The following is a 12619-nucleotide window of genomic DNA, read 5'->3' as shown; positions in this document are numbered from 1 at the left end:
CAACTCCGATGGATGAAAAGAGATCATTATTTCTCAGCGAAATCAATAACAGCATATGAAATTATTCCTGATGAGCACATGTTGTTCAGTAAGACTGCTATGATAATGACAGCTATATTTATGCCAGGAATTAAAATCACCAGATGGGAGCTCTGGCAGATAATCAACGCTACCATAAAAGGATTCAACACCATTAAAGAAGAGCTGAGGGCCATACGATTGATGACCCTCGAGAATAGATATGTCGTTGATATTATCACAGCGATGTAAGGAGGTGTTTGCGCCAAAATTGGGCCATCATGTTGCACCTTCACACCTTTTCATGATGGTCAGAATGGGACCTTGGCCATATCGATGTTGACAGACCTGCATACCAAGATGGAAGAAGAGACAGAGGAGATTGAAAATGACAGTTGGTTTACCTCCTTGTTTTCATGAATTCCTCATTGGTTGGTGAATCTATTCAAGGTTCTTGGAGTAATATTGGTGCTAGTAATGTTTGGATTCTATATAATCGGGATGGTGATTGCCCAATGCAAGAAAAAGGCAGAAAAGATGGTAGGAATGAAGATCATGATTGATGCCAAAGATGAACCAAATGCCAAGGTGCTGACTGATGACAATGTCAGAAAATACATAAAGGCTAGCATCGAAGCACCTGAGGGAACAAAGTTTCTGTATCCATAAGAATCATAAGAAGTACGTGGGACGATGGGTCTATTGTACCCCGAATGGACGATGTAATTACATGACCTGGAGTATAGATGAACATGTCAAATCAGCAGGCACCCTGAGGGGGGTGATGAAAATATGGGCACCTAAGAAACACTTCTTCAAGAGCAAACACCAGGATGTAGAAATACTCAAGGAGATGATTGAGGACTCCACCAGAGGGGGGAAGGTAGAGGAGCAGCTGTAAACCTCTGCAGGCGATCCTGCCCCCCTTCATCCCATATGTTGGAGACATGAGACTGTGCTGTGTTTGACACCAGCCGTTGTGACAATACTGCAGCGTGTGTTTGAAAGAAGAGACCGATTGAGACAACCATACCGAATGTATCCCTGATGTGATGACAACCTAAGGGAAGAACTTCCTGAAGGAATATGAGACAGAGCAATGAAAAGAAGCTATTGATGTCATAAAAAGTATGCACGACATCCTGAGATGCTGACTAAAGAGAATGTATAGATCCTAAAGAAACTAATGATGCAGTAAAGAATCAAGTGGACTTTTAAATACAAAGAAGTGCTGCAGAAAATCAACTGTTCAATAAATGTACAGACGCTGAAACTCAAGGTAGCAAAGCAGCCATTATATAGAAGCTGGACATTTGTATCATGAATTTAGTAAGCCAGGATCCATGAAGCGGGGAGGGAAAACTGTGTCGCAGCAAGAATAAGCAGAATCATGGAGCTGCATAGAAGGTTGTCTGGCCTGGAGTCAAGACTGAAACAGCGTAGGTCAGCTATCTATTCTGGAAATTAGTGAACGCGCGGAGGATGAATCTTCCCTTGTTAAGGTGCAAAGAAAGAACACCAAGAGTGCAAAGTTTAATTTATTTAGAGCATTTAATACCTGCAAAATGGACCAAATCATGGTCTCCTGTCACGTGAGCCAAGGATGAAAATAAAGTTTGAACTTGGAGTACTAGACACGATAGTGTGTGCCCTCACTCCAGTGCATTCTCAAAGACAAGGCTGCTTTGCAAGACCAACTACAAAGAGAATCTTCATGGCAGAAGGCATGGGCGATGAGAGATGCTGGGCTAATTGGGTGGGGGGGAAGTGTCAGGCCCCATCCTCTTGCACCTGGGTCTGGGCTTACGTGCTGCTAAATTAACGGAATGTTCCAGACATGGCACAAGCGTGCCAACCAATTATATTACTCCTTATAACGAATGACCTTATAGTTAGAAGACCAATGAGAAAATGTGTATCTAATGTTTCTGAAGATTACATGTTTTAGAGGTAGGCAAACTGACCCACGAGAGTACAATAGACATGAAGCATATATGCACTCACCATGAAGAAACACAAACACTAGGTCACATGTGCATTTAGACAAGAAGAACATAACATAGCCAATGTATACAGTGAAACGCAAGATGAACAATATACACATCTAGCTTGCTAAACATAGAAACATAACAGTAATGAGTGGTCATCTTGAATAAAATGGACGGTGAAGCCACGTTAGAGAGAGTGTCAGGCTCAGGTTTACACTCCCCCTTCTCTTCACCTGAGACTTCCGATGAACTCCCCTTAAATGTAGCTTCCGACCTCTTTGGGTTCTTCTTCTTCTTAGGATTGTCTTCTTTAGGCTTCCCACCTCTTCGGTCGTGTAAGTAAGGTCTGGCCCCCCCAGAGGCCACCGTGGCAGAGTTGAGAACCTGCCCCCGGGGGCCCCCACGGGGCCAGCCTCGCCCCAGGGAAAAAGCCGGAAGGCAGAAAAAACCCTGGATATGGTGATATTCCGATGGATGGATGGTAATTCCAAAGACCAATTGTCCAATGAGGGTAGCACGATGATTATTGAAAAGGCTTATAATTTACCATCCGAGAATGGCAGAACGGATGGAAAGCTCAATTCAAGACTGAACTGGAGACGGCAAGCCGTGAAGGTGTATAGAAAGGAAAGGATGCAAGAGCGGCACTACAGAGAAAATAAGGAAAAGAAAGGGAAAAAAAGGGAAAAAAAAACGGCTAGTGCCGTGAAAATAATTACGAAGGTAAAGGCAGGAAACAAGGTAGTATTAGGAAATACGGCAACACCGTACGGAAAAGGAAGGATAGCAACCTAAGGATAGAGTAGGATTGGAAAATCACAGGCACAGGATAAAGCAAAAGGAAAAAAGCGGATCACAAATTTCTTTAGCAAGTCACAAAAGTACGAGCGAAGTAACGAGAGGGTATACAGATACAACGCACTGGAGGAAGGGGCGGGGCAGGAAGTTATAGTGCAAGCCGCCATGTTGGATGAGGACTAGAGCGTGACTCTGAGTAGGTTAACGCCTCCAGTAATCCCAAAGCCTCCACCTGCCGATCCTGACAGAGAGTGGGAAGCCTCATAGAAGTCTCAAAGCAGAAAGATCTGACTAGCTGAATTATCTGAAATACAGATCCGTGCAGGCCAGGCAGTGGCTGCTTGGCAACCTTCTAAGGTTACTGCAAAAGAAGGGAGGTCGGGATAGCTCTGAAGATTTTTTATTTAGATTTATTTTTATTTATAATGCACCCCTGACAGAATAAACCGTATAGAGGCACAGATGTTGGAACCAATCGATACAAGGTGCAATCTAGATCCAAAGAATGAAGTAACCTAGAGTGAAGAGAAACAAGCAATTACATGCCTATCTGAAAAGATAGGTCTTCAGTGCCTCCTGAAACTGATGCAATGATTTAAGAGTCCTCAGTCCAAAACACTAGTGTATAAGCGCATTATAAATGCCATATCATATCAGAGCATATCAATGGAAGAGAATTCCATAATTTTTGTCCAAAAACTGCAAATCTTCTATCTCGCCTTGAGGTATATACAGAACAGGGGACAACCAGAAGATGCTGGTTACTAGATCGTAAGCATCTAGAAGACTGATATGGTTGGATCAAATCCCTAAGGTACACTGGAGCAAGACCATTGATGCACTTGAAAATAAGACAAGCCACCTTGAATCTAATCCTGTCTTCAATTGCTAATCAGTGAAAAGCATGCCATGATGGTGACACATGTGCAAATCTGCCTAGACCAAAAATAGTTCTTACAATAATCCAAGTGTGCATTGGCCCAGGCGCCTATCACCACGGTGTGGTCCTCCCTAGGAATTTAAGGTAGCAACCATTGGAGGAGCCTCACAACATAGTGCACCACCTGGACCTTTGCCCCAACTTGACCTTCGCTTCCCAGGTCATCCTGCCAAATGCAGCCCAGGTTCTTAACCTTACTGACAAATTACACATTCGTCCCAAGCAGTGTAGGGATGCAAGGTTTCTTAGCTGCTACTAAACGATGTTTAGGTCCAAATAAAATCAACTCTATTTTAGCTGCGTTCAGTTGGAGTTGATTGCTAGACATCCAACTGCTCACCTCATCCAGGCAATCAGCCAATCTGCTAAATGCATCGTCAGGATTAATAATTCTGATAAAGATCTGGGTGTCATTCGCGTAGAAGTGGAAAATCATTCCATGACGCCTCAAGATCTCTAACAGAGGACGAATATACAGATTAAAGAGCAGTGGTGAAAATGATGACCCTTGTGGCACCCCGCAGATCTGTCTGATGGCATCTGACGGGAAGCCACCCAGCCTCAATTGCTGAAGAGAAGAAGATAATAATTCCCAAGTGTAAGACATATTTCTCTTAGATTAAATAGAGACCAAACAGTCTTTGAATGCCAGGCGCCTATAAATTAGAATATACTCTACGAAAAACGGATCGACCAGGTCTCCAGTGGCGAGAGAGGGTAACAGCACCTGTATTAATATGAGGTAAAATCACAGTAATAGCAGGGCAAAACAAGTCAAAACGTGGTCTCTTCACAAATTAACCCATCATTCGGAAACACTGTCCATTCATTAGTTCCAGACAGATACCTACTCGACTCCCCACAAATTCTCAGAACAGAGATGCCAGACAAGGCCATGTTCAAAGCTAGATGCCCTGGCTTGTGAACTAGGACATGAGAGATGTGTCTCATGTAATTGGAGAACGCAGTTCCTGGATGTCACTGCCCCTACCACTATTTTTGCTCATATGCTGAGGACCTGTCAAGTGTTCAAGGTTGGTAAGACCAATGCCAACCAATCACAATTTCCTAAATGATGCCGCTCTGTAACTGTTGCATTAGACAATTACCTATTGCTAAGAGAATGTCTTTCTTACCTTTATCAATTTAGAGATGGTCCAAGGTGGGGAGCATCAGGTAGGTAAATCCAATGAAAAGACTAACCCATATACAAACTATATGTAGACAATTCCCTTAATCAATCCCTCAACCCTGTAGTTTTTTGCAACTAAGATTGTGTTATGACATCAATTATGACATATTTCTCGAGGTATAACCTGATGTATTGTATTGGATCGAGAGAGAGCTTTTGAGACCTGTGTGCTTATTGCGTCCTTGCTTTATGTAGATTGTTAATAAAGCCGACTTTGCCATTTACTTTGACTATTTACGTTATTGGGTGCAGGATTTCCCAGCCTGTCTGTTCTGCTTGCACCAGAGTCTTTTGATGGCCCATTACAAGTGAATTTGCCACAGAATTACAATCAGCCTTGTCAGGAGGCCCCGAAATTGGATGTAAAACTTGAAAAGTCCCCAGACGTTTTAAAAAGCAATTTTTTCATGTAGTAGCAAGGCACTGCAACAACCTAAATAAATCATATGCTCTATGATCAAACAATGATACATTTCATCAACTGTGAACATCAGGGAAATGATTTTATTTATTTTATTGTAGAAAGATTTCAACACACGTGCAAGACCAGCACAACTATGAGACATTGCTATAAAATGAGTTGGAGACTTCATGCTATTTCTTTGCGGCTTCCTCTGGTTTCTTGGCCTCGGATGGTCCGATCTCAGCACGACTCTCAAAAGTGACGGGGATGGTCATCTCTGCAGACTGCACTGCGGGCTTGGGTAGCGGGGCTTCAACCGTGAGCGTGCCATCGGGTGACAGTGTTGAGACCACTGCGGTGGCATCGATGCCGGGGGGAAGGCTGTGAGGAAGAAGAGGAAAAGAGGAAAATATGAAATAGGCTTCAAGTGTCAGGCGCCTTCCAAGTATGAACTCAATAGATTCTTCCCCTGGGGCTAGTGCTGGCCTGTTAGTAAATTTGGAGAATTCTAGATGGAATGGTGCTCCAGAAAGACTGGCATTGCTAGGCAGAGTCAGTCACACAGGCTCTGCCATTGTCCTAAGCATGTGTTTCTGCACACTGCAGAGGCAGGGAGCCTCTCTGAATAACAACCAACTTCTCTGGCTAGCAGATGCAAGGGGGTATGGCAGCTTCTCAAAAGCAAACCATTCTCAGCACCAGAACCCACTGCATGCCTCACAAGAAGGGAGCTTCTCAATAGCAAACCATTCTCACCACCAGAACGCACTGCATGCCTCAAATGAATTGAGCTTCTCAATAGCAGACCATTCTCACCACCAGAACCCATTGCACACCTCACATGAAGGGAGCTTCTCAATAGCAAACCATTCGCACCACCAGAACCCACTGCATGCCTCACACGGGAGTTTCTCAATAGCAAACCATTCTCACCACCAGAACCCACTGCACGCCTCACAAGAAGAGAGCTTCTCAATAGCGAACCATTCTCACCACCAGAACCCACTGCAAGCCTCACAAGAAGGGAGCTTCTCAATAGCAAACCATTCTCACCACCAGAACCCACTGCACACCTCACAAGAAGTGAGCTTCTCAATAGCAAACCATTCTCACCACCAGAACCCGCTGCACGTCTCACAAGGGAGCTTCTCAAGAGCAAACCATTTTCACCACCAGAACCCACTGCACACCTCACAAGAAGTGAGCTTCTCAATAGCAAACCATTCTCACCACCAGAACCCACTGCATGTCTCACAAGAAGGGAGCTTCTCAATAGCAAACCATTCTCACCAAAGAACCCACTGGACGCCTCACATGAAGTGAGCTTCTCAATAGCAAACCGTTCTTACCACCGGAACGAAATGCACGCTTCACACGAAAGGAGCTTCTCAATACCAAACCATTCACACCACCAGTACCCACTGCATGCCACCAGAACACACTAGACGCCTCACATGAAGTGAGCTTCTCTGTAGCAAACCATTCCCACAACCAGAATGCACTGCACGCCTCACAAGAAGGGAGCTTCTCAATAACAGACCATTCTCACCACCAGAATGCACTGGACGCCTTACATGAATTGAGCTTCTTAATAAAAAACCATTCTCACCACCAGAACACACTACACGCCTCACAAGAAGGAAGTTTCTCAATAGCAAACCATTCTCACCACCAGAACCCACTGCACGCCTCACAAGAAGTGAGCTTCTCAATAGCAAACCATTCTCACCACCAGAACCCACTGCTCGCCTCACAAGAAGGGAGCTTCTCAATAACAAACCATTCTCACCACCAGAACCCACTGCATGCCTCACATGAAGTGAGCTTCTCAATAGCAAACCATTCTCACCACCAGAACGCACTGCATGCCTCACACGAAGGGAGCTTCTCAATAGCAAACCATTCTCACCACCAGAATGCACTGCACGCCTCACATGAATTGAGCTTCTCAATAACAAACCATTCTCACCACCAGAACCCACTGCACGCCTCACAAGAAGGGAGCTTCTCAATAACAAACCATTCTCACCACCAGAACCCACTGCATGCCTCACAAGAAGGGAGCTTCTCAATAGCAAACCATTCACACCACCAGAACCCACTGCACATCTCACAAGAAGGAAGCTTCTCAATAGCAAACCATTCTCACCACCATAATGCACTGCACGTCTCACATGAAGTGACTTTCTCATTAGCAAAGAATTCTTACCACCAGAAGGCACTGCACGCCTCACAAGAAGGAAGCTTCTCAATAACAAATCATTCTCACCACCAGAATGCACTGCACGCCTCACATGAAATGAGCTTCTCAATAGCAAACCATTCTCACCACCAGAACGCACAGCAAGCCTCAAAAGAAGGGAGCTTCTCAATAGCAAACCGTTCTCACCACCAGAACGCATTGCACTCCTCACAAGAAGGGTACTTCTCAATAGCAAACTATTCTAACCACCAGAACCCATTGCACGCCTCACAGGAAAGAAGCTTCTCAATAGCAAACCATTCTCACCACCAGAACCCACTTCACGCCTCACAGGAAAGAAGCTTCTCAATAGCAAACCATTCTCAGCACCAGAACCCACTGCGCGCCTCACAAGAAGTGAGCTTCTCAATAGTAAACCATTCTCACCACCAGAACCCAATGCACACCTCACAAAAAGGGAGCTTTTCAATAGCAAACCATTCTCACCACCAGAACCCACTGCATGTCTCACAAGGGAATTTCTCAATAGCAAACCATTCTCACCACCAGAACCCACTGCACGCCTCACAAGAAGTGAGCTTCTCAATAGCGAACCATTCTCACCACCAGAACCCACTGCGCACCTCACAAAAAGGGAGCTTCTCAATAGCAACCCATTCCTATCACCAGAACGCATTGCACGCCTCACAAGAAGGAAGATTCTCAATAGCAAACCATTCTCACCACCAGAACACACTGCACGCCTCACATGAAATGAGCTTCTCAATAGCAAACCATTCTCACCACAGGAATGCACTGCACGCCTCACATGAAGGAAGCTTCTCAATAGCAAACCATTCTCACCACCAGAACGCACTGCACGCCTCACATGAACTTAGCTTCTCAATAGCAAACCATTCTCACCACAGAACCCACTGCACGCCTCACAAGAAGGGAGTTTCTCAATAGCAAACCATTCTCACCACCAGAACCCACTGCACACCTCATAAGAAGTGATCTTCTCAATAGCAAACCATTCTCACCACCAGGACCCACTGCACGTCTCACAAGAAGTGAGCTTCTCAATAGCAAACCACTCTCACCACCAGAACCCACTGCATGTCTCACAAGAAGGGAGCTTCTCAATAGCAAACCATTCTCACCACAGAACCCACTGGACGCCTCATATGAAGTGAGCTTCTCAATAGCAAACCGTTCTCACCACCGGAACAAAATGCACGCTTCACACGAAAGGAGCTTCTCAATAGCAAACCATTCACACCACCAGAACCCACTGCATGCCACCAGAACACACTAGATGCCTCACATGAAGTGAGCTTCTCTGTAGAAAACCATCCTCACAACCAGAATGCACTGCACGCCTCACAAGAAGGGAGCTTCTCAATAACAAACCATTCTCACCACCAGAATGCACTGCACGCCTTACATGAATTGAGCTTCTCAATAACAAACCATTCTCACCACCAGAACACACTACACGCCTCACAAGAAGGAAGTTTCTCAATAGCAAACCATTCTCACCACCAGAACCCACTGCACGCCTCACAAGAAGTGAGCTTCTCAATAGCAAACCATTCTCACCACCAGAACCCACTGCTCGCCTCAAAAGAAGGGAGCTTCTCAATAACAAACCATTCTCACCACCAGAACCCACTTCAGGCCTCACATGAAGTGAGCTTCTCAATAGCAAACCATTCTCACCACCAGAACGCACTGCACGCCTCACACGGAGGGAGCTTCTCAATAGCAAACCATTCTCACCACCAGAATGCACTGCACGCCTCACATGAATTGAGCTTCTCAATAACAAACCATTCTCACCAGCAGAACCCACTGCACGCCTTACAAGAAGGGAGCTTCTCAATAACAAACCATTCTCACCACCAGAACCCACTGTATGCCTCACAAGAAGGGAGCTTCTCAATAGCAAACCATTCACACCACCAGAACCCACTGCACATCTCACAAGAAGGAAGCTTCTCAATAGCAAACCATTCTCACCACCATAATGCACTGCACGTCTCACATGAAGTGGCTTTCTCATTAGCAAAACATTCTTACCACCAGAAGGCACTGCACGCCTCACAAGAAGGAAGCTTCTCAATAACAAATCATTCTCACCACCAGAATGCACTGCACGCCTCACATGAAATGAGCTTCTCAATAGCAAACCATTATCACCACCAGAACGCACAGCAAGCCTCACAAGAAGGGAGATTCTCAATAGCAAACCGTTCTCACCACCAGAACGCATTGCACTCCTCACAAGAAGGGTAGTTCTCAATAGCAAACTATTCTAACCACCAGAACCCATTGCACGCCTCACAGGAAAGAAGCTTCTCAATAGCAAACGATTCTCACCACCAGAACCCACTTCACGCCTCACAGGAAAGAAGCTTCTCAATAGCAAACCATTCTCAGCACCAGAACCCCCTGCGCGCCTCACAAGAAGTGAGCTTCTCAATAGCAAACCATTCTCACCACCAGAACCCACTGCATGTCTCACAAGGGAATTTCTCAATAGCAAACCATTCTCACCACCAGAACCCACTGCACGCCTCACAAGAAGTGAGCTTCTCAATAGCGAACCATTCTCACCACCAGAACCCACTGCGCACCTCACAAAAAGGGAGCTTCTCAATAGCAAACCATTCTCACCACCAGAACCCACAGCACACCTCACAAGAAGGAAGATTTCCAATAGAAAACCATTCTCACCACCAGAACGCACTCCACGCCTCACATGAAGTGAGCTTCTCAATAGCAACCCATTCTTACCACCAGAACGCATTGCACGCCTCACAAGAAGGAAGAATCTCAATAGGAAACCATTCTCACCACCAGAACACACTGCACGCCTCACATGAAATGAGCTTCTCAATAGCAAACCATTCTCACCACAAGAATGCACTGCACGCCTCACATGAAGGAAGCTTCTCAATAGCAAACCATTCTCACCACCAGAACGCACTGCACGCCTCACATGAACTTAGCTTCTCAATAGCAAACCATTCTCACCACCAGAACACACTGCACGCCTCACAAGAAGGGAGTTTCTCAATAGCAAACCATTCTCACCACCAGAACCCACTGCACACCTCATAAGAAGTGAGCTTCTCAATAGCAAACCATTCTCACCACCAGAACCCACTGCACGTCTCACAAGTAGGGAGCTTCTCAATAGCAAACCATTCTCACCACAGAACCCACTGGACGCCTCACATGAAGTGAGCTTCTCAATAGCAAACCGTTCTCACCACCGGAACGAACTGCACGCCTCACACGAAAGGAGCTTCTCAATAGCAAACCATTCCACCACCAGAACCCACTGCATGCCACCAGAACGCACTAGACGCCTCACATGAAGTGAGCTTCTCTGTAGCAAACCATTCTCACAACCAGATTGCACTGCACGCCTCACAAGAAGGGAGCTTCTCAATAACAAATCACTCACCACCAGAATGCACTGCACGCCTCACATGAATTGAGCTTCTCAATAACAAACCATTCTCACCACCAGAACACACTACACGCCTCACAAGAAGGAAGTTTCTCAATAGCAAACCATTCTCACCACCAGAACCCACTGCACGCCTCACAAGAAGTGAGCTTCTCAATAGCAAACCATTCTCACCACCAGAACCCACTGCTCGCCTCACAAAAAGGGAGCTTCTCAATAGCAAACCATTCTCACCACCAGAACGCACTGCACGCCTCACACGAAGGGAGCTTCTCAATAGCAAACCATTCTCACCACCAGAATGCACTGCACGCCTCACATGAATTGAGCTTCTCAATAACAAACCATTCTCACCACCAGAAACCACTGCTCGCCTCACAAGAAGGGAGCTTCTCAATAACAAACCATTCTCATCACCAGAACCCACTGCAGGCCTCACATGAAGTGAGCTTCTCAAGAAAGGAGCTTTCCTCAATTACACGTCACTCCCGGCACATGAGCCTAATCCAGTGGATATGAGTGTGCAGTGGTGCAACACCATATTAAATTAAACCGCTGGCAAATGTGATGGGAGGTCCCTGAGATTCCTGGCAACCAAAACATACACAGACACATTTTGTCTGCGATTTTGGCCATGGCCTGAAATTTGACCCCAACTATGCACTTCAAGTGCTGCCTCCCTGACAGGTTTCACAGTTCCATGCGTGACACCTAGAGCCAGTCCTGCTGTTTGCTTCAAATTGCATGTTGAAGCTTGTAGTTTCGTTTTCCCCATTTCAAGGGTGGGCCTACACGTCCCAGCATGCAGTGCGGAAAAGAAACAGGACTCAAAGATTCCGTATGGAAATAGGAAACCACTCCTTGCACCAGAGTCTCATGCAGTGTGCCTGCACATCTCATGCGGGGCGTGGTGGGGAAGGGATTCCCTTTCACAGAGAGACTGATTGTGGGAACAGAGTACCCTGCAGTTTGTTTGCACACACGAGGATCAGGAGCTAACCTATCCCTATGAAACCACTTCTAGCACCAGGGTCTCATGCAGTGTCTCTGCACATCTCATGCGCGGTGTGCGGGGATGGCTTTCCTTTCACTGAGAGACCGCTTGTGGCAACAGAGTATCCTGGAGTTTGTTTTCACACACGAGGACCAGGAGCTAACATATCCCTATGAAACCACTCCTAGAACCAGTGTCTCATGCAGTGTTTCTGCACATCTTGTGCGGGGTGTGGGGGAGAGGGCTTCCTTTTCACTGAGAGACCGCTTGTGGGAACAGAGTACCCTGCAGTCTGTTTGCACACGAGGACCAGGAGCTAACCTATCCCTATGAAACCACTCCTAGGACCCAGTCCAATCCAGTGTGTCTGCTCACCTCAGGGCTGTGAGGTCCAGTGCACTGCACCTCCATATCACAGGGCTGAGAGCTGCCCTATCCCAATGAAACCACTCCTAGGACCTAGTCCAATCCAGTGTGTCTGCTCACCTCAGGGCTGTGAGGTCCAGTGCAGTGCATCTCCATATCACAGGGCTGAGAGCTGCCCTTTCCCTATGAAACCACTCCTAGGACCTAGTCCAATCCAGTGTGTCTGCTCACCTCAGGGCTGTGAGGTTCAGTGCACT

General features: G+C 46.2%; 1 protein-coding gene across 1 annotated transcript in view; it reads right to left on the bottom strand.

Annotated features, from left to right (window-relative positions):
• Window positions 1–5422: 5422 nt before the first annotated feature.
• HSPB1 (heat shock protein family B (small) member 1) overlaps window positions 5423–12619 on the bottom strand; it is a 38496-nt gene continuing 31299 nt past the window's right edge. Inside the window, exon 3 of the mRNA XM_069614951.1 lies at window positions 5423–5720. Coding sequence (XP_069471052.1) covers window positions 5531–5720 — 190 coding nt within the window. The 3' untranslated portion in view covers window positions 5423–5530. The remainder of the gene's footprint in view (window positions 5721–12619) is intronic.

Source organism: Ambystoma mexicanum, chromosome 9 (assembly GCF_040938575.1).
Source record: "Ambystoma mexicanum isolate Mex_15411 chromosome 9, UKY_AmexF1_1, whole genome shotgun sequence".
Taxonomy (NCBI): Eukaryota; Metazoa; Chordata; class Amphibia; order Caudata; family Ambystomatidae; genus Ambystoma; species Ambystoma mexicanum.
The sequence above is the reverse complement of the archived record's forward strand: the minus strand, read 5'-3'. Positions and strand labels throughout refer to the sequence as shown.